General features: G+C 43.8%; 1 protein-coding gene across 16 annotated transcripts in view; it reads left to right on the top strand.

Moving 5' to 3' along the window:
• The window catches only part of ARID1B (AT-rich interaction domain 1B), a 405,620-nt gene that overhangs the window by 268,890 nt on the left and 109,377 nt on the right, over window positions 1–27,353 (top strand). For all 16 annotated transcript variants that reach the window (XM_078852208.1, XM_073337738.2, XM_073337743.2 and 13 more), the window contains one exon: window positions 5,600–5,843. In XM_078852208.1, coding sequence (XP_078708334.1) covers window positions 5,600–5,843 — 244 coding nt within the window. The remainder of the gene's footprint in view (window positions 1–5,599; window positions 5,844–27,353) is intronic.

The following is a 27,353-nucleotide window of genomic DNA, read 5'->3' on the forward strand; positions in this document are numbered from 1 at the left end:
TGAATATGGATTCCCATTTTTACATACACAATGAACTACATGTACAGTTTTGGGCTCAGAGGAAAAAGCATTAATATCACAGGTGCAAAGTTGTGCCCACAGAAACTGAGATCTTATTTGGATTGGAAAGAAGGTCCACAAAGTGTTATGTTGGGGGGCTAATTTGGAGTAAAAATGGAGGGTCAGGCACAGACAGTCGTCCTCGTTATGCTCAAGGAAGAGTGGAGTCCATCTTAGGTGTTTTCTGTACTGGTTGAGTTTTAAGATGCTTATTTTGCACTTAAACTCATGCAACTTGGAAGTGAATTATAATTTTCAAAAAATTCGAGTTTTTTTAGGGGGTGAGTCTTTTGTAAGGGGACCAGTAGGTGATGGCAAATTTGTTACATTTAAGGATACTCCTGTGCAATCTGTCCCAATGTATTGAAAATTCAACAAAAATATTATTGAAATGTTCTTCCTTTGTTCATCAAAAATTTGGCTGATGTTTGCACATGAATAATTTGTCCCTTCGTCAACTCTCCCCCAGATGGAGCAAGATTCTCCACACCTTACTCATGTAACTAATCATGTTGGCTTGAGTGGAACTACTCATGTGAGTAAGATTAGAACCATGTGAGCAAGATTGAAACCAAATGGGTAAATGGTCTGTCGTACTAGTTATTTAATCTGTTGAAGACTTTGAGGTCATGAGAGGACATATAGGAGTTGACCTATTTTGTGTGTGAAATAGCAATCTTTTATTTTCACCTTACTTAGCTAATAGAAGTATCAACTTGCCTCCTAATTTATACCTTACAACCTGAAAGTATTTGTCATTGTGTAAAAAATCTACAACATTTTGCAATATTTGGGTTTTCTCAGCGTCTGTTAAGTATGAATGCTTACACAAGGGCTTCCTCCAACAGAAGGTTACTGGACTTTGGGAGCTCCCACTTCTATTGAAAAATTATGGGATACACCTCTACCTTGTTGCAACATTTCTAGTTGTCTGACATTTATTAAAGTCCAATCCTGAAGAACCAAGTAATTCCATAGGGCTTGAGCTTCAGTCAAAAGTTAAATTGGTATCTTAAGTACAAGTGATCATGACTTGATCAATTTATAATGTGCAAACAGAGTAAAGTCCAGGCCAGTGATATATATACCTGATGCTGTAAAAGGACCAATTTCACAGAGCTGAATACATTTATGAGCTATATTAGGTAGGAGGAAGAATTTAATCAGAAAAATATTAAATATAATTGGGAATTGTTTACAGACACTTTACTAGATGCCCAAAAAAACCCACAATTGAGGAAGAAGGTTGTATTGGTTAAAAAACTGACCTGGGCAAAAGGGGGAAGTAAAGACAGCTATAAAAAGTTATATATATAGAAGAAAGGGGAAGTTAATAGTAATGAATATAAATCAGAAGCTAGAAACTGTAGACAATTTATAAGGGAAGCAAAAGGACACAAGGATAAATCTAGGGCTAGTAGAGTTAAGGACAGTAAGGAGTTTTTTAAGAATATTAGAAACAAAAAGAATCCTAACAGGGAGGTGGTGGAATCTCCTTCCTTAGAAGTTTTTAAGGTCAGGCTTGACAAAGCCTTGGCTGGGATGATTTAATTGGGGATGGGTCCTGCTTTTGAGCAGGGGGTTGGACTAGATGACCTCCTGAGGTCCCTTCCAACCCTGATATTCTATGATTCTATGATTCTAACAGTGTGTGGCAGAGCTCTGACCTTGTTTCTGTGGGTCCCGCGCTTCCAGGCGGTTTATGCTAGCTTCAGAGGCTCACTGCAACCCTCCACGTAGCCCTTCTCTCTCTAGGGCCAGGGATACAGTCTACTGAGCCCTTTTCATCATAAGCCAGCAAAGAGGTTGGTGAGAAAATTCCCACAGTCTCTGTTGCTCCTACAGTCTTATACCAAAACAGTTTAGCCTCCCGTCCTGACTGGGGTTTGTTTTCCCCTCCCAGGAGGTGTTTCTGTAGTGGCAGGTTGTGGGGGGAGTAGGGGGACCCAGGCCTGCCTTCTACTCCGGGTTCTGGCCCAGGGACCCTAATGGTAGTAGCTGTTGGCAGCCAATCTTTCACTGCCAGAGTTGCTACATTTCCCTGGGCCACTTCCCCACAGCTCTCCTACTTCTCCCTTACCTATTACTTGAGGGTGTCTTCATTAACTAGCCCTTCAGCCACACTTCCTCTCCTCCAGCTCTCCTCTGCCTGACTGGAGTGAGCCCTTTTAGAATATCAGAGGGGTCTTAATTAGAGTCAGGTGGTCACATTAGCTTAGTGGCCTCACCTGACTCTTTGCAGGTTAATTGGAGTCGGGTGTTCTTATTAGCCTGGAACAGCCCCTGCTCTGGTCAGTCAGGGAACAGAAAACTGTTAATCCAGTGGCCAGTATATCTGCTTTCTGCTACTCTGCTGTACCTTCCTCTGGGCGGCATCCACTGACTCCCTTGACGCCTTTGAGGAGCAGTAGGCGCTGTCTGGGGTCCTCTGCTCAGTGTCCCCATCCGGTTCCCTTCGTTTGACCCTTTGACCGCACTCCTGTCCCTGTTGTTCATTAGTTGTCCCCCGTAATTATTGGTTTCCCAGGTCCTGTGGATCCCCCCCTTAGGCTTTGCCCGCCCACTTCCTGGATCCCAATAAGGCTACTCTGCTGTACCCAACTGGCCTGGGTCTATCACAAGTGGTATTGGTCAATTACTAGCTGGAAGTGGTAGAATTATCAATAATAATGCAGGAAAGGCAGAAGTGGTCAATAAATATTTCTGTTCTGTATTGAGAGGGGAATATTATGTAGTCATATCATATGATAAGTCTTTGTATTCCACTAATATCTCAGGAGAATGACAAACAGCAGCTACTACAGTTAGACATTTTAAAATCAGCAGGTCCAGATAGATGCATCCAAGAGTTCTAAAAGAGATGGATGAGGAGCTTGCTATATCTTGGAACACTGTGGAAGTTTCAGAAGACTGGAAGAAAGCTAATGTTGTGCCAATATTTAAAAAGTGTAAACAGGATAACCAGGTTATTGTAAGTCTGTCAATCTGACACTGATCCCAGGCAAGATAATGGAGTTGCTGATATGGGACTCAATAAAGAATTAAAGGAGGGTAATCTAATTAATGCCAGTCAGTATGGGTTTATGGAATATGGATCCTGTCAAATTAACTTGATTTTTTTTATGAGATTACAAGTTTGGTTGATAAAGGCAATAGTGTTGATTTAATATACTTAGACTTCTGTAAGGCAGTTGACATGATGCCGCACACCATTTGATTAAAAAATTACAATGACATAAAATTAACGTGGAACACATTAAATGGATTAAAAGCTGGATAACAGATAGGTCTCAAAATGTAATTGTAAACTGGGAATCATCATCGAGTGTATGTGTTTCTATTGGGGTCCTACAGGGACTGGCCCTTGGTCATACGCTATTTAACATTTTTATCAATGATCTGAAAGAAAGCACAAAATCATCCCTGATAAAGTTGGCAGATGACACAAAAATTGTGGGAGTGGTAAATAACGAAGAAGACAGGTCACTGATACAGAGCAATCTGGATCGCTCAGTAAGCTGGGCACAAGCAAACAATATGTGTTTAAATATGGTCAAATGTAAGTGTGTAGGTCTAGAAACAAAGACTGTAGGACATACTTGCAGGATTGGGAACTTTTATATCCTGGGAAGCAGTGACTCTGAAAAAGATTTGGGAGTTGTGGTGAACGGTGAGCTGCACCTGGGCTCCCAGCTGTGGCCAAAAGGGCTAACGTGATCTTTGGATGCATAAACAGGGAAATCTGGAGTAGAAGTAGAGAAGTTATTTTGGAATTGGTGTGACCTCTGCTAGAATACTGGGTCCAGTTCTGGTGTCCAAAGTTCAAGAAGAATGTTGTTAAACTGAAGAGGGTTCAGAGGAGAGCCACAGGAATGATTAAAGGATTGGAAAACATGACTTATAGTGATAGACTCATGGAGTTCAATCTATTTAGCTTAATAAAGAGAATATTAAAGGTGACTTCGGTAAGTACCTACATGGGGAACAAATATTTAATAATGGGCTCTTCAGTGAAGTAGAGAACTTTATAACATGATCCGATGGCTGGAAGCTAAAGCTAGATAAATTCAGATGTAAAATAAAATAAAGCATACATTCCTAACAGTGAGGATAATTAACCACTGGAACAAATTACCAAGGGTTGTGGTGGAGTCTGCATTGCTGGACATTTAGAAATCAAGATTGGATATTTTTCTATACGATACACTCTAGAAATTTGGGGAAGTTCTGTAGTCTGTGTTATACAAGAGATCAGACTAGATGATCCCAGGGGTCCCTTCTGGCCTTGGAATCTAGGAATCTAAAACTTTGGGGGATGTACCCAGCCTTCAGGTGATAGAAATTTTTCGTTAACTAGCATTCAGATAAGCAAGATTTGACTATATAGGGAACACTTTACGCACCAGTGGCAATGCAGCCGTATCTGAAATGAAACACAGCAGTTGTTTAACAGTGTATAGCAACATCGTATACAGTATTCCCTCTAATTTTTCCCACCCATGTGCGGAATGAATTTTGTTATGTGCACCAATTTGGAGGTGATGAGTGACATGTCACCTTCATATTGGTGCACATAACAAAATTCATGGGGTGGGGCTGAGGGGTTCTGAGTGTGAGAGGGGGCTCAGGGCTGGGGCAGAGGGTTGAGTGCAGGGGTTGAGGGCTCCGGCTGGGAGTGCGGGCTCTGGGGTGGGGTCGGGGATGAGGGGTTTGGGGTGCAGGAGGGTGCGCCAGGGCTATGGTGGGGAGAGAGACTCCCCCCAGCTTTCTCTCCCCGCAGCAGCACCTGGGCTGGTGGGAAAAGTTCCTCTCCCCACCACGGCAGCTTCAGGGCTGGGGCTGCAGGATAGGCACCCCACCCCCAGCAGGTTCAGCCTGGGGCTGGGTGAGTGGTGCACCGACGGCACCTGGGGCCAGGTTGCCCTGCCCCAGCCGTGCCTGGGGCTGGGCTGTGCCATGGCTGGGTCCGGGCCACCCTGGCTGCAGCAGGTCCAGACACCCCAGCCACGGCAGGTCTGGGCCACAGCACAGTTGGGGCTGGGGCAGGGGTGCCACGGCAGGTTGGGGATCAGGGGAGGCGTGCCCCTCCCCTGGCCGCAGCGGGTCCCCAGCCACGGCAGGTCCCCGGGTAGGTTCTCTGAGCGCCTGCATGGCACTAAATAGGCTGCTGCAAGGCTGCACAGGTTACAGCAAACTTAGTTTATATAGTAGTTAAGAAAAAGAAGTGAAGAATGGCATATCCAGCTAAAACTAGAGGGGGATTTTAGATTGGTAGAATGTAGTTATACAAATTGGAATTTAATCAACAGACCAGAGCAAACTTCCTTTCTATTGCAAAAATTGCAGTTGGATCTTTAATGAGACAAGGGGCCAGGGCTTGTTATCATCCTTCTACATGAAATAACTTTTTAAAAATACTAATGCTTTCCACCGAAGTGCAGAGAGTTCCTCACCACCCTTCTAGGTTTCAGGTGCTCTACCTTGGGAGTTAGTTCTTACTTGTACTCTATTTTTTTTTCTTCTTCTTCTTCTCTTTCAGGATTTATCCGGCTCCATTGATGACCTGCCCACTGGAACTGAAGCAACACTGAGTTCAGCAGTTAGTGCGTCAGGTTCTACAAGCAGCCAGGGAGAGCAGAGTAACCCTGCACAGTCGCCTTTCTCCCCTCATGCCTCCCCACATCTCTCTGGCATCCCAGGCGGTCCATCACCTTCCCCTGTAGGCTCTCCTGTTGGAAGCAACCAATCAAGATCTGGTCCAATTTCTCCTGCAAGTATTCCAGGTAAATTTGTTTTAAAAAATAAAATGAGTAGAAATATGATGTTTTATGTAATTTTAAAAATAATTACTTCTGTGACTTGGGCATTTGAAATTCATTCATTTTATGGAAATCTTGCATTTGTGTGGCCTTTTGTTATTAAAATACACACTTTACCAGAGATGGGTTCAAACCAAAACTTCAGATCAAACACCCCTGACCTCCAGATTCTTTGAATCTTCTGGTCTAGATCCAAAATTGTGCTTGGTATGTGTCATTATAATGGACCAGTCAAAACCTTTGGTCCAAACACTCTCAACTTTAGAGCAGTACTGTTCAGAGCTTTTCCCTTCGGCCAGTCCTTGGGTCCGTCTGTGAAAAGTCTCACACTTCTTTGAATTGTTCTGGGGCTCTTTTTCATTCTGCTTATTGGTTTTTGTTGTCTTTGTTCCCTGGAGTTATAGAGTACCATAAACCCAGGAAGGGAAAATAATTCATAGGCTGTATTATGAATACATAGTTTGTGACATCAGTGCAAACTAGTAAAGATAGTATTTTCCACCTTACAGCTGGAAGGAACAAGAAATCACTAGGATTCCATCCCACCAGTAATAGTTAAAATGATAGTGAAATGTTTACCATTCATTTTCCAGTGCCACTTGGCGTGTGGTACAAGGTGGTTCATGTAGACTAAGACTTTTATAAAGATACCTTAAATTGCCCAGAAGAACAGTTATATGCATTAATTCTAGACACATTCTAAACTGGTCCCCACCTATCTAGTATAGCAGTGGTAGGCTGTGGTCATACACTGAATCATGTGCTTTGCAATGAGGGCTCAAATCAAATGGCGTTGCTGGAAGTCCCAAATTTGTTTGAAAGAACCCAGCATTAAAATATGGGAAGTCAGTTTGTTTATATTTGGTGGACCTCCAAACAGTTATGTCTAGCTAAGTAAATCAGTGTTTTGTCTACCTAATTAATTTTTGACCAGGAAGTGGACATGGTTTTGAACGTCAGCCATCCTGTTCTGTAGAACGATTTGCCATTCCTGGAAGTGCCATCTTTCCAAGGTAGCATTTTTAGGAATGACACAAAAACCAGATAGGCTGCTCCTGGCCTAAGCAGCCTCCAAAACCAAGTTTTTCTAACTCTTTTGGTAGATGATGAACTTTTCAGACATGAACTAGAGCAGCTGCTGTCTTCCTGAATCTACAGAAAGCTGCAGTACCTTTGCTGCTGTTTACACCTTTCCAAACAACAGCTACAGAATGAAATTAACAAGACTGCAATTCAGAAGCCTTGAATAGCAGTGAAATTGACTGGAATATTGACCATTTCAGTCTTCTGCTGCTTGGGAAAGCACTGAGAAGCACCACAGGCAAGTTCTGGAGCTATTCATGGGAAAGGAGAACAGTAGAGACCCTACTCTGCCAGCAGCCAAGTATAAAGTAACGGAGGCAATCACTTCCTCTTTTTGCAGCTTTCTGGAGGCTGAGAGAAGCAGAGCAGTAGGTACCCACCACTAATAATATTAATTGGGTTCTTCTTTGAGTGATGTTTCTATGGATGCTCCTCTGTAGATGTGGCAGCACCCCCTGTGCCTAGGATCTGAGCTCTTCATCAGCAGTGCTTGTCAGACCACACATGCGCACCTCCCCCATCTCACGCCAGGAGCGGGACATATATATAGCACTGTACGGTCCAACCGCCCCGCAGTTCCTTCTTAACTGCCTTTGGTCTGGGAGGGAATCCGCAGCAGAGTCCACTTCTCCTTTTGCCCTGTTAGGTATTGCCTTAACTGTTACCTTTCAGTGCAGTTTAGTAGTTATTTCCTCCCTTTTCATTCTCTCCCGATAAAAAAACCCCCACTTATGCCTTTTTACCCTCCCTGTTAGTTTGTCCTTAGATTTTCGTTTTCCCACTTCCTGCCCTTCCAAACTGGGAATTTTTCCCCTTCAACTTTATGCCCGGATCTTCAGGGTTTAAGAGGTGTGTTTCCTGCTGGATCGCCTTCCCAGTAACGGATGGTCAACCACAGTGCATTCGCTGCCTGGGAGAGGGACACATCCCCAAAAAGTGTGCTCACTGCCAGGGCCAGAAAAGACCAGGACATTTGGTTGCTACTTCTCCTTATGGGGAAATTACTGTGTCCAGCATCGGACCCTGGCCCAGACAGTTCCCCTCTGCTAGGTTGTCTACCAACCCTCATTCGCCACACCCCTCTAAAAGATCTTCTGTTTCCCATTCTGTTGAGAAGAAACTGGCTCATCACCTTCTGAGACATCGCCCACCAGAACACCATCCCCAGTGAGGTCAGTTGCCTCGACATCCTCAGAGAGGAGACGTAGCTCCAGAGCCTGTCTGAGTACCTCCGGTACCACAGCTAAGCAAAGACCTTAACTGGGCTGAAGACCTTAACTGGGCAGACCTACAGACCGAGACACAAAACCTTGAAAAATAGTGCCAACCGTCCCAATCAGACCAATGTCGGGTATTATGGCACTGATAGTGCTATCAGCGCCGATGTCCATTTCAGCACTGAGCAAGTCCTCGGCACCAAGCAAGTTTTCCACTCTGTCTACTGGCTGCTCAGGAGAATACATCTCTCCCTCAGCACCAATACTTGTGCTGGTGCCAATAACGCCCCACCCTCCTCCCCAAGGGTACAGATACCCCAAGGACCAACTTGTCTCTTATGCGCCTGAGTCACCACTATTCAGACATGACCTCCCTCTACTTCCATCCTTCTCTCCAAACTCACACCATTCTTCCCTTTCCCCTCCAAGGACGGCAACACCCTTCCCCAGCGACATGGAGAAAGAGGAAGAGTACTCCATTCCACCCTCTTACTCAAGACAGGCTCAAAAGACTTCCTCTACTCATCCTCACTATCCACAGTCCACAACTGGACTTGGTCCCTAATACGGACCTCCATGGATTCAATGTGCCACTCCCTCAACATTGACCCTACTGGGATCCTTGGACCATGTACAGAGCACTGTTTGGGAAACCTCCCATGGAGCAAAGCCGGAGGCCTACACCTTCACCTTCTCCATTGGTCTCTCGACCACCAGAAGCTGAGCATCTACCTCTAGCAGAAGAGAAGGGAGGACACGAGGATGAAATTCTACCAGCACTCCACTTCTCTTCTTCCTCTTGCCTGATGAGGCTATCATTAGAGCCCTGCAAATCTGCGGATATCCACAGACCATTTTTGCGGATAGTGGATCAGATGCAGATACAACCACACAGGGCTCTACTCACCAGCGGCGCCTGGCCTATGGCGTCCAGCTCAGGCAGCCTGGGGGGTGCAGCGCACTCGGGGCTGGCGGCAGCAGCCAGTAGTTGGGGCTGGGTGAGAGGTCGGAGTTGGGGCTGTCCAGCACTCTCTCGCCGCGCTGCTTCCAGTCCAGCAGCTCAGTCCCCTCGGGCAGCACCAGCATTCCCACCATGGCCCCGTCCGGCAGCACTGGCCATGTTCCCGGGCCCGACCTGCCTGCTACTGCCCCAGCGCCCCACCATTCCACCCCACTGAGATGCAACACGCACTGCTGCTGCCGTGTGCCCTCACTCGCAAGTCCCCCAGAGCAGCATCTGATGCAATGCCCCTTCTCCCCAAGTCCTCCTCCATGCCGCCCCTTCTCCTCGAGATACCACCCCCATACTGCCACTTAGCCCCAGTGCCCACCCTCGCGCTGCCTCTTCCCTGCAAGACCCCACACGCCCACTCGCTCCCTTCACCCCCCACCTCCATTGCTAGCCCTTGTGAGCTGGCTTGCTGCTGTGGATGCAGATACAGGTAAAAGATGGCTAGCAGATTGTGGGTTGGATTGTAAGTTGATCCTGGCGGATTGGATGCGGATCCACATTTTTGTATCCGTGTAGGGCTCTAGCTATCATGCCTCAACCCCCTACTGCAGCTGACAATGTCAAACATTTTCACAGGATTGCAGACTCCCTCCAGACTCCTTTGGAGGGGGTGAAAGATCAACAACATAAGCAACTTGACATCTTGCACACATCCTCCTCCTCCAAAATAGCCTCCCTGCCAATGAGGCCTTCTTGATCCCGCCAAAGTTCTCTGGCAGACCCCAGCGTCCATCCCCCGACCTGCAAGAAGGTGGACAAAAAATATTATGTTCCAACAAAGGACTTGCAATTTCTTTTTTCTCACCCCACCCCAAATTCCATGGGCTTCAATGCCGTGCAAGAAAAAGGATGCCAGTACCAATCTCAACCCACACATCATGACAGAGACTAGAAGTGATTGGATCTATTTGGAGGCAAGGCTTATTCATCTGCTATGCTCCTATTCTGAATATCCAGTTATGAGGTAAGTACAATTAAGTCAACTATTCTAAAATATAGGAACTCTGCCATGACCTTCCTGATGATAAAAAAGACCCCAGGCGCTCATATCCAAAGGACGCTTCTTGGCCCCTTATAGCTTTACGAGCCTCTTTGGACTCCAGGCATACCACTTCCCATTCCATCGCACCTGCTGTAGTCATGAGACGGGTGTCATGGCTCCACCTCTCCAAGGTACAAACTACTGTCAAAGACCTATCCTTTGAGGGCCCCAGATTATTTACTGAGCGTACGGATGAATCCCTAAACTCCCTTAAGGATTCCCGAGCAACTCACTGCTCTCTTGGCACTTACACACCAGTGCCAAAGAGATGAAGAGAGCAGTGTCCTGGGAAATACCAACTTCTCCCACGATCCTGACCACCACAATACACTCCCTAGCAGCAATACAATATTCAGCATCATCGACAGAAGCCCCCTACCAAACGCAGGCATGTGACGACTCAAGGGGCTACCTCCCATGCACCATCAACCAAACAACAATTTTGAAGGTGTGGTTTGGGTCCTGAGAAGCCTCCCCCTGTTCCAGTCACATCAGTCATTTCTAACATCCCACCAGTTTAGCAACCGCTTAGCCCCCTTTTTTCCATCATGGTGGCTGATTACCTCAGACAAGTAGGTTCTAGAGAACATCAGGGAAGGATACTCCATCTCTTTCCTATCTATCCCGCCCCACCACCTTCCCTCTTCAACAACACTTCTCACCAACCCATCCCACAAGAAGAAATAAATTGTTTTCTGCAACTGGCAGCCATAGAACTGGTCCCATCCCAGCACAGAGGGAAGGGTTTACTCCCATTATTTTCTGGTCCAAAAGAAATCTGGCAGGTGGAGACCAATCCTGGACCTTTAAAACCTAAACAAGTTCATCAAACTGCAGTGCTTCAGGCTGGTTACTCCACCATTATCCCAGCATTGGAGCAGAGGGACTGATTTTCAGCCCTTGACCTCCAAGATGTGTATTTTCTTCTCACAATACATCCTGCCCACAGATGTTTTTTCTGGTTCATCATGGGGACCAACCATTATCAGTATAAGGTACTAGCCTTCAGACTGTCGACAGCCCCTTGTGTGTTCTCCAAAGTCCTTGCGGTAGTCACTGCCTACCTACGCAAAGAGGGCATCATCATCTTTCCATACTTGGATGACTGTCTCCTCAGGGCCCATCCGAAACCAATGCTCTTTGCGTCGTCCGAATGACAATGGACCTTTTCTCAAGCCTTGGCCTTTGTGTAAACCTGGAAAAAACTACACTGACTCCAGTGCAACACCTGTGTTTATGGAGGCAAAATTAGATGCCATACAAATCTGAGCCTTCCTCCCAGCTCAAAGATTTTGTGACTATCATCAATCTTGTATCCATGGTGAGAATCTGCCCCCAAATCTCAGCCAGGCATGTCTCCTGCTACTTGGCCACGGGCAGTGGCCACACTTGTGGGAAAGTATGCACGGTTACTCATGTGACATCTTCAGGCATGGCTACAGATAGTCTGTGTACCTCACAGAAACAGCCTACACAATCTCCTATCCATGCCTCTGACAGTCAAGGACTTTCTACTCTGGTGGATATAGCCCCACAATCTCTGTGTCAGAGTTCCTTTCCTTCATTCAGCGCCGTCCATGATTCTAACAACCGACGCCTCCTTAATTGATTGAGGAGCACACCTTCACACTCATACAGTGCAGGGCAGATGGTCCTTAACTGAGTCCACCCTGCACATCAACCTCCTGGAGCTACGAGCAGTCCACAATGCCTGCCGATACTTTCTCCCACTGATCGTACATTGCACCATCAGAGTCATGATGGACAATATCGCCTGCATGTTCTACATCAACAGGCAGGGCGGAGCAAGGTCCCACTCTGTGCTCGGAGGCACTGAAATTATGGAAATGTTGAATACAACATGGCATTACCATCTCAACTGCATACTTCTCTGGACACCAGAACACCACTGTGGACTCACTGAGCAGCAGATTTTCCCATGATCATGAGTGGGAACTAGATACGTGAGCCCTTCAGCACATCTTCAACTGCTGGAGATTCCCACACATAGACCTCTTTGCCACACCAGAGCACTCCCGCTGCCCTCAATTAGAGCTCTTATGGCATACCCCCCTGTACACAACTTTTCTTTAGGACAAGTTATGCTATGTCCACATCTCACGTTTTTACCCAAGGTGCCATCCTCTTTCCATCTCAGTCAACCTATCCATCTTCCCTGCTTCTTTCTAAAGCCACACAGCAACCAACAGGAGTCAACATTGCACACTTTGGATGTCAGATGACCACTCATTTTCTGTCTGCACAGAATTAAACCTTTCCAAAAATCTTATTCTTCTCAATTGCTGAAAGATCGAGAGGTGCGGCTATCTCTAAGCAACTCCTTTCCAAGTGGATCTCGCCATGTACACTTCTGTCCTACCAACTATACAATCTACAGCCTTCTCGGAACTAGAGCACATTCCACCTGCTCGCTCTCCACCTCAATCGCCTTTCTCAATAATATCCTGATTGCTGATATTTGCAAAGCAGCCACATGAGCATCAGCAGACACTTTTAGTCATCACTATGCCATTACTCAGCCCGCCATAGCAGAACACTACTACAACACACTGTCCTGTCATCTGCAGTAAATACCGCTCTGAAGTCCCAGCCTTCCAATTGGGGGCACTGCTTCCTAGTCACCCACACTGGAGCACCCATAGGGGCATCACTTGAAGAAGAAGAAAAGGTTACTCACCCTGTGCAGTAACTGTGGTTCTTCGAGATGTGTCCCCCCCCTGGGTGCTCGACTACCTGCCCTCCTCCCCTCTGCTTCAGAGCTGAAACATAGGCTCTGCAGCAGAGAAGGAACTGGGGGGCAATCGGACCTCACAACGTTATATATACGTCCCGCTCATGGCCTGAGTCGGGCGTGAGATGGGGGAGGTGCGTGTGTGCAATCTGACAGGCACTGCTGCAGGGGGCGCTGCCGCACCAACAGTAAAGCACCCATAGAGACACACATCTCAAAGAAGGTCAGTTAGTGCACAGGGTGAGTAACCTCTTATGGGGTGGAGGCCAGGAGTCAGGAGAAGACAGATGCTTTGCTTTTCCAGCAGCCAAGGGGGATAGCTGGTTGTAGGATTTGATTTATCAGACACCTACTAACCAAAGGTTGCTATGGAGGATGGATACCCTAGCTAGAGTCCAGGGACAGGACCCTAGTAGAAATCCAAGTGCTCTCTGCTTTCCCAGTAGGTTGGGGGTAGTGGGTGTTTAATCCTCTGGCTAAGAGCTGCTAAGTTTTTCACGCCACATAAATAAGACTGTTCTTGTCTTCTTCCTCTTTCACCCCACCTGGAATTGCCATCTGGTGTGCCATTGCCGGTTGTCTAATATCTTCCATTCAGCCCAATTACAGCCATGATGCCTTGGAAAAAAAGTAATAGGGAGCTTGTCTGTATTTCTGTGACCTGTGATGCTCAGGCTTCAGTGTTTTTGAAGCAAATATTCTTTAGCGTGCTCCCTCTCTTTAATATTTTCTTTTTGTTGTTATTTTTCACTCCTTCCTCACCCTACCCTTGTTTGTTCTGACCTCACTTCTCTCCTGTTGCCTCCTGCAGTGTCTTGCTACAGCCTCTCCATGTGACATAGATTGGCTCTTTCCATCATTTTCTCTCCAGCAAGTCATTGTAAAAAGAGCAGCTGTTGTGTTGCTGATAGCTATGAGGGCGAAAGCCAAAATGTTGCAGGGGGGTCTTGCTGGGAAGGCCATTAAAAGAAAGGTGTTGCTTTCCCAGAGTTTGCTGGAAGAGAAGCTACTTTTTCCCCATCCCGCCTTTGTTGAAATAAAATCAACAACTAATGGAACATCAAAAGGGCAAACAAGCAGCCCACTATTAAACCTCCCAAATGGCTAATTCCGTTCCATTGCCTGTTTAAACTGTTTCTCCACCTTTCTGAAAATTTGCCATCCCATATTGCTTTCTGTCACACGTTGTGAATTTCATGAGAATGGACCGGCACAGGCAGCCCTGACATTGGCACATCCCTAAATCAGTGGGCATTTCCTTTCTGTACTCTTTGAAAAGCTGGACGGATATTTCTTATGGTAAGTGGCACACATATCTGCTGGCTTTGTTTCCATCCATACTATTAGAATATAGCAGGGAGATTAACCATGGAGGGCAGAAAAATCAACTTGGATTTTTTTAAAATCAAAAGTGCATAGTTTTCCAAAACCTGTATCACGTCTCTCTCAGCTACACTTATTATATAGAGCCCATTTTTTGCTCTTCAGTGATTAAAAACAGGCCAATTTAAGATGCTGTTCTATATTTTTATTTCTGTAATATAGACCATTATTTTACTTAACAGAAATAAAGTTCTCTTTCTTTTGTAGCTTTTCCAGAACTAGGTTACTGATTTAAAAACAAACAAACATAAAATGTGATGCTCTGCGCTGGGTTTAGGTTTTGCACTGTACCTAATTCAACCCTAACCCAGTAGTGGAAGCTGACACAGCATAACATCAAAATGTGCTGCCGTTGCCAGAAGATATAGTGGATGTTAATTTCACTTTTCTTGCCTTCTGCACCAGCCCTTTCAGTTTACTAACAAAGCAAAAATGTAAATAAGCTAAACAGTTTTGGTTTGGGGTTTTTTTTGTTGTTTTTTTTTGGGGTTGGGGGGGGGTGTTTCAAATTTTTATTTCATTGACCAAAGGCTTTCATCAGCTTTTTCTTCTCTGCAGTGTAAGCAGCAACTGTGTTTAAATATTAAGAAGGGCAAGAGAACTGTGGGAGATTGCTGATAGGCCAGGAAGCTGTTAACTTTTTAGTGTCTGGGCAGATTTCATGAGTTAAACAACATTATTTTTGAAACCCTCTGCAAAGAGGTTTACTCCGTTCGACACACTTTGACATTTTTGACGCTAATTCTTCATGCATTGTGGATGTTGTGTTTAGAAATATCTAAGGGCTTGTCCACCCAGAAATTTAGTGCATGGCAAGCTGCAATGTAAATCTACAGTGCAGCAGCCTGCTGTGCACTAAGTGGCTATGTGGACCCTGCTACTGGACACTAACTGTTCTATAGTCCACTTTTGCCCACTGCTGTTACACTCAGGCTTGTTGCTTGTCGAGTCTCCATGTAGAAAAGTGCTAAGGGGAAAACAGTGGCTTTTGACGTTGGGTGTTTTCATTTTATCTCTCAGCATTTTTGTCATATGAAGGAAAACCAGCTGTTTATCAATAGACAACATTGCTACACAGCACGTTAGCACAGAAAGTGAAGAACAATATTATCTTTATTCAGTTTTAGAGAAGGATTGCAACAAGCTAAACTGGAATTTGGTTGGGATATTGGGTTTAACACTCCTAGGCTATGTCTTCATTGCAAAAAAGGTGGTGTTTGTTTTTTATTGAGAAATATAGTGTTGACCTTGCCTAGTTAGTCATGGTAAAAGCTATAGTGCCTTGTCTACACTAGGAGCTTGTCTACACATAGAGTTATTCAGGAGTAGGTATTCCTGAATAACACCAAGTGTGGACACTCTTATTCCAGAATAAGAGTGCCTTGTTTTGGTTTAGCTTAATCCACTTCGAAAGATCTTTAATGACCTTATTAAATGATCTTTAAAGATCTTTGATGACCTTATTACTGACTCAGGTGGTCAGTATCTGAGTATTATATCCCAAGCTGTGTAGCCATTCTTCTACTCACAGAGTACACTAGTTCCAGAGAATGGGTATTTCCCACTGTGTAATCAACACCACTTCATGAGTTTTTACCTGGAGGTCTTCCATATGTGTACTGATCAGGCCCAAGTGTACTTAACTTCTAAGACCTGACAGAATTACAGTACAGGGTGATACGGCTGCAGGCATGAAAGAGGGAAGAGTGATGGGGTGTCTGTGAAGTGTTGTGGTTGGAAATCCAGCCCAGCCTCCTAATTTGGTATACAGACTAGTTAATATGTGGGCAGATTAGAAGGATTAATTAGTGGAGCAAGGAAAAAATGATTAAGGGTTGTCTATCATAGGCTAAAATGAGGTTTCAGAGTGAGAATCGGAGCAGGAATGGTAGTCTCTTTCATGTCTGGCTAAAAAGTAAGGCCTGTGAAATAAAGTATTTCTACAAGCATGACTGGACTAAGACAAGTTGATTGGAAATGTCTTCTTTTAAACTACACTTCAGAAAATCTCAGACTTCCTTCCCCAATGAGCCAAACTCTGTGGTCCTTACTTAGGAGGGAAAAATAACTTGCTTTACTACCCACAGTTACTAGTGTATTAAAGCATTTGTTGTTTCAGCAAAATTATTTTAGAGAGATGAGTACCATATGAGCTGAATTTGTGAACCTTCATTTTTTCCAATAAGTTTACAGGTGCCTAGTAGTACCATTGCAAGACAAGACGGGGGTAATTTCCCTTTAAAATGGACATGGTCTTCCTGCCTAGACAAAGATTATTTTAACACATCCATCAATATTTCCCTCTTGGCTTCTCCGGAGGCAAAACTCCTGCAACAAGTGTTGCAAGGAAGATGCATGCTGTTTATTGGCAAGCAGACCAGAAAAAAAACAGAACACAAAATGCCATTGACATAGCCATGTTTTTAATCACCAGCAGTGCACAAAATATCTATTCAGCAGTTTTACAAACCTACAATGCTTGCAAGGCTGTGGATTTCCCTTACAAATGAAATATTAGAATGTTCCACATAGCAGTAGTTTTAAAGCCCTTTTCCAATGATTCTTAACAATATTTAAAACTTCTATACTGCAATCCACTTTCTTTTGAGAAGGGGAGAAGGAATAGGCAATTTGTAGGTACTCTATCAGAACTGGCTCCTTGCTTGCAGTCTTATCAGAGAGGTCAAGGAACTATTCTCATTTCTGGAGGTGGTCTCTCCAGATCAGAGCTGAGGCACAGTGGCAAGGCAGAAGCATTAGGGAAACTTACACTGCTACTACAGCCCATGTTGTGCTTTGTTGAGGACAGAGAGCTTCAGTTTCCAGGACTGTCAGTCTGGTACTTTTCAGCATCACTAAATTAAGTTGAAAATGAAGAAACAACCAGCTAACCAGAAAAAATAATTATTTAGAACAGTCTTACTGCTTTTTTAAAGTTTTCTCTGTTGCTTAACATACCATATGTGTCAGTCCACCTGAATCTTTGGTGACAAGGGTGTGGAAACCCAATTAAAGTCTTTGAATAAGTTTCTAGTACATGCATTTTGGTTCACATACAAAGTTCAAATATACCTACTGAAGCTACCAAAAATATGAAAATCATTCATGTCATGTCTTGCGGCTATGCACTGCATGCTGAGGTCGACCACAGGGCAAATACAGTTTGCTTCTAATTTTAGCATTTACTGTTTGTGTTCCTTGATTGTTACGTGTTGCTTCCAACCCACTGATGCCTTCACCAAGGAACACGTATAGTGCCTGTGCTTACCTTACGGGAAATTGAATTTTTATGTTCTTATGTGGCTACATTTAGTTCCTTTCTTCCATTTCATGTATTGCCACAATAAAAGATAGGTGTGGATGTCACAAATGGAAAGGCTTCCTTTACTCTCCCTGGTGCTTTGCATTATTGAGTAATGATTGATGGGTTTACAGGGAAAGTCAGTCCACTCTCACTTTGTCAATTAATTGTTGTTGTTGTTGTTGGCAATTGAACATATTACACTGATAAAGCTTTCCATAAATCTACTACAAGGTATATTTTGTTTTCTGGAGTAGAGTGGTTTGTCGGTGCCTACTTTCCATGTAGGGTGGATATCACTACTCCTCCTTGAAATGGTCCAGTTTGGGGTTGTTCTGTAATTACCATCAGTATCAACTTCAGGAAGGTATTGTGTGTCCTTACTTGGAGCAAGGTATGTTGGCAACAAGAAGAAAGCCAAGGAATGTGTGGGCCCCTTACTGAATGAGGGAGGCAACCTAGTGACAGAGGATGTGGAAAAAGCTAATGTACTCAATGCTTTTTTTGCCTCTGTTTTCACTAACAAGGTCAGCTCCCAGACTGCTGCGCTGGGCATCACAAAATGCGGAAGAGATGGCCAGCCCTCTGTGGAGATAGAGGCGGTTAGGGACTATTTAGAAAAGCTGGACGTGCACAAGTCCATGGGGCCGGACGAGTTGCATCCGAGAGTGCTGAAGGAATTGGCGGCTGTGATTGCAGAGCCACTGGCCATTATCTTTGAAAACTCGTGGCGAACCGGGGAAGTCCCGGATGACTGGAAAAAGGCTAATGTAGTGCCAATCTTTAAAAAAGGGAAGAAGGAAGATCCTGGGAACTACAGGCCAGTCAGCCTCACCTCAGTCCCTGGAAAAATCATGGAGCAGGTCCTCAAAGAATCAATCCTGAAGCACTTGCATGAGAGGAAAGTGATCAGGAACAGCCAGCATGGATTCACCAAGGGAAGGTCATGCCTGACTAATCTAATCGCCTTTTATGATGAGATTACTGGTTCTGTGGATGAAGGGAAAGCAGTGGATGTATTGTTTCTTGACTTTAGCAAAGCTTTTGACACGGTCTCCCATAGTATTCTTGTCAGCAAGTTAAGGAAGTATGGGCTGGATGAATGCACCATAAGGTGGGTAGAAAGCTGGCTAAATTGTCGGGCTCAACGGGTAGTGATCAATGGCTCCATATCTAGTTGGCAGCCGGTATCAAGTGGAGTGCCCCAGGGGTCGGTCCTGGGGCCGGTTTTATTCAATATCTTCATAAATGATCTGGAGGATGGTGTGGATTGCACTCTCAGCAAATTTGCGGATGATACTAAACTGGGAGGAGTGGTAGATACGCTGGAGGGGAGGGATAGGATACAGAAGGACCTAGACCAATTGGAAGATTGGGCCAAAAGGAATCTGATGAGGTTCAATAAGGATAAGTGCAGGGTCCTGCACTTAGGACGGAAGAACCCAATGCATAGCTACAGACTAGGGACCGAATGGCTCAGCAGCGGTTCTGCAGAAAAGGACCTAGGGGTGACAGTGGACGAGAAGCTGGATATGAGTCAGCAGTGTGCCCTTGTTGCCAAGAAGGCCAATGGCATTTTGGGATGTATAAGTAGGGGCATAGCGAGCAGATCGAGGGACGTGATCGTTCCCCTCTATTCGACATTGGTGAGGCCTCATCTGGAGTACTGTGTCCAGTTTTGGGCCCCACACTTCAAGAAGGATGTGGATAAATTGGAGAGAGTCCAGCGAAGGGCAACAAAAATGATTAGGGGACTGGAACACATGAGTTATGAGGAGAGGCTGAGGGAGCTGGGATTGTTTAGCCTGCAGAAGAGAAGAATGAGGGGGGATTTGATAGCTGCTTTCAACTACCTGAAAGGGGGTTCCAAAGAGGATGGCTCTAGACTGTTCTCAATGGTAGCAGATGACAGAACGAGGAGTAATGGTCTCAAGTTGCAGTGGGGGAGGTTTAGATTGGATATTAGGAAAAACTTTTTCACTAAGAGGGTGGTGAAACACTGGAATGCGTTACCTAGGGAGGTGGTAGAATCTCCTTCCTTAGAGGTTTTTAAGGTCAGGCTTGACAAAGCCCTGGCTGGGATGATTTAACTGGGAATTGGTCCTGCTTTGAGCAGGGGGTTGGACTAGATGACCTTCTGGGGTCCCTTCCAACCCTGATATTCTATGATTCTATGATTCTATGATCAGAACAAAAGCCTGGAAGCCTTGTGAGTTAAATTTAGGCCAAATAATAAAATGGGATTTGTCCAGCAAAGAAATTGTTTCCACTATGCACTCGCCCCTCCAATTTCAGTCATGGCTAGTATTTTTGAGAAATGAATTTTAAATAAGAAATATCTTCTTCTTCTTTGTAACAATATGTGTGTGGACTGAGCTGTTGCTTCGCAATATATGTGTGGAGCGTTAACAGTTCTGTTCCATAGTCAGATATGGAACTCAGATATCAGACATGGTTTTTAAAAACTAAATAGACAATAAACCCACTCTGATGGTGAGATTTTATGTTCATTTCCTCATCCCCAGATAGCTCAAATTATTGTGATGTGTTGATTGATTACAGCAGTTAAGTTTCTTGGTAATCAGTTTCATCACTTATTCTCAATTCAGATTTGCACCTTTGATTTCTCTTCCACAACAGTGTGATGTGGGTTGTCGTTGACTAATGAAGAACAGAATTGGTTTCGGCATGAGACAAACGGAATGCCGACACCAATCCCAAAATGCATTAATCTTTAATAATCCACATCTGTATGTTTATAAATGATATAACCAGGGGTTGCTAATGTTGATACGTCCCCTTCCAAACAGAAACTGACATAGAAGTTCGTATTTGCAAACTACATTAAAGGCATATGGTTGAATGTTCTGTGTGTGACCTTGCAGAGGGTACTAAAATGATGAAAGTTTTAAGTTGATTAAAAATACATGAAGCATTACTAGGCTCTAGCACTAGTCTTTTGTGTTTTCCATTGTTGGGCAAGTTTAAATATGGCATGATAGATCCTGTCTCAAGGAAAGTCAGATTCGTAAAATGCTGTTTGGAACCTGCTTTGCCTTTGGAGGCTTTTACTCATATAATATCCTAGATTTGCTTTTTTTCCCTTCCTGGGGGCTTTCTTTTTTCCTGTTGAACACAAGTGTGTACTATGTTGAGATGCTCATGTTATTCACGATAAACACTTGTGCAGCTTCATCCTCATGGGGGTGGGTGGGATTAATTATTGGTCTTACCTTTTTTCTAACAAAGTATCTATTAATTACAGGCAGTGGAAGTTGCAAAGTTAGAGTAGAGCACAGAACAGCAGCACACACGTAAACTGCTTCAATGCTGCAGATCAGCACTGTTCCAATTTCCACCTGCTTGCCAGAACTTGAAAAAGGAGAGATGGTGAGAAAAAATGAGGGAAGAAGGAAGAGCCTGTGGAACAGTGGGAATATCTTAAATTTAGCAAATGATGCCACTTCACTTATCGCTGGCCACCCGTGCTGTCCCCGAAGTGTAAACAAGAACATGTCCTGGATAGTCTTCATCTATACTTAGGGGTCAGCAACATATGTTGTCAGCTGTTGATTTGCAGTTATTCCCAAGTGTAGACGGGTGCTGGAAGAGGAAATGTAGTGGGGAGTCTAAGAACATTTTTTATCCTATCTTTGGTGTCCCACATGATTTTCACATTGAAGATGTTGTGAATTTCCAAAGATTATAGGTGAACTACCAATATATGCCTTTGGTTATGTTAAAATTGTGATATAGTCAGTTTTTATTGGGAAGCAAGTCCTATGAATTCACGCCTTCCCTTAGAACTTGCGTTAACTTCCTAAATTAAATTCTTAATGTATTTTAAGGTTTCATTTTAGAAAATAGAAAATTTGAATGTAATATAAGGAGGCAAGACAACTTCCCTAACTATTGTTAAAAGCTTACAAATTGGATGAATTGCAAATTAAAAATTTTGTTAATTGAAATATAGAAAGCAATTAAAAACACATTTGTTTTCACTAGCTGGAACACATAGTTTACCATAGTTAAAAAAGGTGTAAAGTAATGTATCAACTATTCCTACCGGGCTAGCCCTTACTCTGCTTTGACTCACATAAATCTCACTGAAATCACAGGTGAACAGGACAGAGGAAGAACTGCAGTAAGGATTTGACTCATACATTAAACAGATATGTACATGTATTTTGCTGTATCACTTGTGAAGTGCCTGTTCATTATGCATTATTTTCTCTCTTGTGGGTTATTCAGGAAAATATAATTTAGCAAATACAATAATAATAATTTAAAATCACTGTAGAGGTGTGATAAAGTGTGTTGGACAGGCTGGTTTCTTTGTGCCCTTTGTGCCCCTCCGCCCCCACCCCCAAACTTGCACAATTGCGTTGGATGTTTTTGGGGCACAGAGAGAAAAACCTGTGAAGGGGGTTTTTGCTGGGGAGGCTCCAATGAGAGCTTTTGAAAAAAGTCAGTGGCTTGGCTTTGAAAAGGCCTGTCTAGTGTGGAGCAGTGCTTGAGTGGAAAAAAGGGAGCAAGCGCCTCATCTAATCTTTCTCCTGGGGACCTAGGTGGACAAATTGGCAGCCCTGTTCACAGCCTTTCTTTTCCCCCCTTCCCTTTGTACCCTAAGAACGGCTAATCGGATCCATGCTGCTGCAACTGTGGTTAGTTATTACCAGAATAAAAGCAGATTTCTTCAAAAGAACAGATAGGGGGAAACGACTGTACAAAATTGCAAGGTTGTTAGAATCTTAAATGCACAGCAGTCAACTCCCCCCCCCCATTCTGAATTATACGATGAATACAGTCTTTCATCTGTCACTGTGCACATTTCTTCAGAAGGCAGCCAAATATTAAGCTTCTCATACAACACAAAAAATAAAGACGTTCGAAAGAGGCAAAACATTGGGGAGGAGGAAGAATAAGAAAAGAAGAAATCAGGTTTTGTTTTTATTAATTTGGGTCTGGTGAGAGAAATATGAGCTTCCCTGCTCAATTCAGTTCCTGCTCCTCCGTCCCCCAGCCACCATCTCTGAGTGCAAGGATTAGAAAAGACTTAACTAGTTGCTCTCCTGAGCTGTATGATTCTGGACTGGCCTCCAGCAGAAATATTGCACGCTGTGGTAGCTCCCCAGTTTAATGGAGATTGTGCATTAAATGAGCAAAGATGAAAGTGGAAGGAAATAGACCCCTAAAATGAAACTTCTCTGTATCTCAATTACAAATCTCAAGTAGGTGTTATGGGGGATAGACAATGATTCCTAGGTTTAGGTTAACTTTAATATTTTCTGTTATAAAAAAAACCTTGCGACCTTCTTTTGAATTGCTCTGGTACCCCCATGGTTTGCAACAGGACTTTGAAATTTGGCAGTAGGATAATCCTTGGGCAGAAAGATGCTTTTTGGTGGCCTCATGAAAATCCATTCAGATTTGGCCGAGTTGTGAGCTGTTGAAAGTTGCCATTGGCTATCTGTATTTCACACAGCTCAGCTTGCTTAGGGGTTGTTGCCAAAAACTCTCAAATTCCCTGAATCGTGCATTGCAGTGGTGTCTCACTTCAGCAATCTATACCCAGAGCAGGACTTCTAGATGGGACACAGACAAAATGGATCCTTCTGCTGCCGCTTTACCCCAGGGACGTCCGCTCTGCCTAAGGGAACATCCCCTGCACTGGCATGCCTGCTTAGGAGTCTGTGCGTGCTTAGACTCCCTGTTTCTACTAAGAAGTGCTAATAATTCTTTGCCCTTTTCAAATCTGCATCTCCAATATGGCAGACCCAAGTTTCAGCCACACACTACAGTGATGAGCACTGCAGAAAAATCCGTGTGGTATTTAATAATTCCATAGGCAGGGCAGCGTTTGCAGGGTGTGCAGTAAATTAGAATTTGGGGCAACACACTGAGTGGTGGAGGATAAAAAGAAATGTTGAATAGCTCCCTCATTCATTGAGCACCACCCATTCTGTGCACTGAATGAGACAAGGGGTTCTGTGGGACAAACAGCATATGCTCATGAATTAGAGACTGTATCATAATACTTGTGCATAAGAGAGGGGGGCAGAATTAAGGTTACACAGGCAGTTTTAATTCTGATATTTCCTGGCTTTTGAGTGCTTGACTTCTCAACCTAAGGAGCGATCTTTAACACAGAAGTGGTTTTGGTTGATTGGTTTGTGGTTCAGTTTGGTTTTGTTTGTTTGTTTTTGCTTTGTTTTTTGTAATATAATGTAGTGTTTATATTATGGTAGCACTCAGAGGTTCCAATCAGGATCAGGGCTCCATTATTCTGGGCGCTGTGAAAACATGAAAAAAAGACACAGTTCTGCCTTGAAACTCTTACAATTTAAGAACTAGACATTGTTATGAACAGTAAAATAATTCTTACTAGTTGTTGTTTTTACGTGATTTGTGAGAGTTAATATACATTAGAGAAACCTGTGGCTTTGATACAGTATTTAAAGGGCTAATGTGGGAGATTCAGGGCCAGATCCACTGATATCCTGTGTCTGCTTTGCATTGCTCTTGTAACTCAAAATAGCTATAAACCTGGCTTAAACAGCTGGGTAAACTGAGTTTACGGCTACTTTGCATTGCTATACCAGCACAGATTAGTCAGATGTCAACCTGGCCCTCAGAATTCTAGTTAGCCTGCAGTTACAATGTCAAGAGGTGTGAGGGCCCCGGCTTTATTCTAGTCAGACAGAATGAGAACTGGCAGCAGGAGCAAAGAACTGAGATGTGGAAAGTAGAAAAATGATAATATAGCAGTGTCTTCACAGCAGCACGGCTGTAACTATAGCTAATATTTCAATTATAAAAATGCATTTTAAGGGGTAAAATATGTGATTTTTTTCACCCTGGGGTCGTGTGCAGGAATAAAAAATTGAGGCTTTTGGAGGGGCCCCGGGGCTCGCTATCTCCTCCGCAGCCCCGGGGCCAGAGGAGCTTGCTCTCCCCGCACATGGCCCCAGGGCAGCTCACCCTGCCTCCTCCCTACCCTAGGGCAACTTGCTCTGCCCCGCCACCACAGAGCTGGAGACGTTCTGTGCCCCTGCTGTGTACTGGAGGTCCATGCCCCTGCTTGCCCCCCTCCTCCCGTGTACGCCCCTTTTTCACCTCTAAATGTGGGGAGAGTTCTTAATCAAGATTCAGATTTTCTTAATAGTTATTTTTATTTGGTTTTGGTTTTGTTTATAGAAAAGAGGGTTGTTATATATGCTAGTCATAGATTCCTCCCTTGTTGACCACAATACCATGTCTTTTGTACGCTCATCCTTATGATACTGCTAGAAATCTTTATCATCTGAGTGTGCAAGACAATTCAAATTCTCTGGCTGCTTGTAAACGTAAAACAAGGGAACCACTTTGGCACAATGGGCTGCAGTTAAAGCACTCTGCTGTTTGCTCCAGCTAATGAGGAGCAAACAAATCCAGCCTGGGCACATTGTAACAACTTGCCTTCCAAATGTGCCAAGTGACTTCTCTTAAGCAATTCAGTCACTGAAGATTATGAATAACCATTTTTTTACATTATGTACACGATAAGAGAACCTGGGACACATATAAACTAAAAATGGATTTTACAGAAAGTGTATTAATGAAAAATAGTTTATAAGTTTTGTTAATACGGCAGGAAGCTTAGTTACCTAGAATAGGTAAAGGGAGAAAATAACCCTTCTTTTTGGGTGAGTGTGGGATCTGGACACAGAGGGAGAGTGAGTACAAACCACATGTCAAGGCTTCCTTTCTTGCACAATCAGGCCCTTAGAATACATCTTCCTCTCTGAGGTCAAGTCCATTTGCGCCCCTCTTCCACTACCTCTGAGGGCTAATTTAAAATTACATCACTAAAGCCCCTGTTCAGGAAAGAAGCCCTATTTAGGAAAGCACTTAAGCACATGCTCAACTTTAAACAAGTTAGGTTTCAGAGGAACAGCCGTGTTAGTCTGTATTCGCAAAAAGAAAAGGAGTACTTGTGGCACCTTAGAGACTAACCAATTTATTTGAGCATGAGCTTTCGTGAGCTACAGCTCACTTCATCAGATGTTTACCGTGGAAACTGCAGCAGACTTTATATACACACAGAAATCATGAAACAATACCTCCTCCCACCCCACTGTCCTGCTGGTAATAGCTTATCTAAAGTGATCAACAGGTGGGCCATTTCCAGCACAAATCCAGGTTTTCTCACCCTCCACCCCCCCACACAAATTCACTCTCCTGCTGGTGCTAGCCCATCCAAAGTGACAACTCTTTACATAATCAAGTCGGGCTATTTCCTGCATAGATCAAGGTTTTCTCACATCCCCCCCACCCCCATACACACACAAACTCACTCTCCTGCTGGTAATAGCTCATCTAAACTGACCATTCTCCAGGTTTAAATCCAAGTTAAACCAGAACATCTGGGGGGGGGGGTAGGAAAAAACAAGAGGAAACAGGCTACCTTGCATAATGACTTAGCCACTCCCAGTCTCTATTTAAGCCTAAATTAATAGTATCCAATTTGCAAATGAATTCCAATTCAGCAGTTTCTCGCTGGAGTCTGGATTTGAAGTTTTTTTGTTTTAAGATAGCGACCTTCATGTCTGTGATTGCGTGACCAGAGAGATTGAAGTGTTCTCCGACTGGTTTATGAATGTTATAATTCTTGACATCTGATTTGTGTCCATTTATTCTTTTACGTAGAGACTGTCCAGTTTGACCAATGTACATGGCTCATGCTCAAATAAATTGGTTAGTCTCTAAGGTGCCACAAGTACTCCTTTTCTTTTTTTAAACAAGTTAGCACTTAAACACTTTGCTGCATTGGTTCCAAAGAGCACAATCCTTTGAGACATTGAGTGCCTCCTGCATTCCCATTATATCAGTGGGCATTCAGGGCACTCAGAATCTCACAGAATGTGTGTGGCAGAGGGTAGTTTTGGGTCCTAGTTCCCTGTAATGCTTTCTTCCCTGTTCTGGCTCAAAGGCCTTCTCTTTCTTGCTGTATGTTGGCTCCAAGGAATTTACACTGCTTTGTTAACTGCAGTTTTAACTGCTCCCATCTTGATACAATCTTCTCTTTAGTACTTTTTCAGTTTAAGTGGTATGTCCCAACTCTCTTCAGTCCAGCTCTCTGAAAGATGCAATTTAACCCTTTCTGCCTGCCTCTGTTTCAAACCTTCATACAAAATATTTAAGGGTTTAACCTAGCATATTTTTATATGCAGAAAAATCATAGTCTGTCATTATATTATTAACCATTTAAAATGCTTTCTCCTCTTTCTCTCTCTCTAATTTTTTCTAATAAAAGGTTAATTTTTAAAAATACTACAGTCTGATAGGCAATTATAACATAATGTGGGCTCCCCCTTTTGGTATTTTAACAACAAAGTTGAAAAGATTGTTATCTAAATTTTAAAAGCTTCTATTGTGTATGCACCAGTAGTTTCATAAAGATTTTTATAGGCACTGCATTCCACACCAAGTATAATATACAGTAGTATGGCAAGTACACAGTGCTGCTGATTTGAATGGCACTCCAGCTACCAAGATTTACATGTGACAGTCTGACTGTACGAAATCTACGGAAATGGAATGGTATGTCATTGCCAAGTATTTTAACACACATTACTCTATTTGCTGTGATTTTGCATAATAAAAATGCTGTACAACATACACAGTAGTGTTTATCCTGCATAA

The sequence above is a fragment of the Lepidochelys kempii genome, chromosome 3 (genome assembly GCF_965140285.1).
Source record: "Lepidochelys kempii isolate rLepKem1 chromosome 3, rLepKem1.hap1, whole genome shotgun sequence".
Lineage (NCBI taxonomy): Eukaryota > Metazoa > Chordata > Testudines > Cheloniidae > Lepidochelys > Lepidochelys kempii.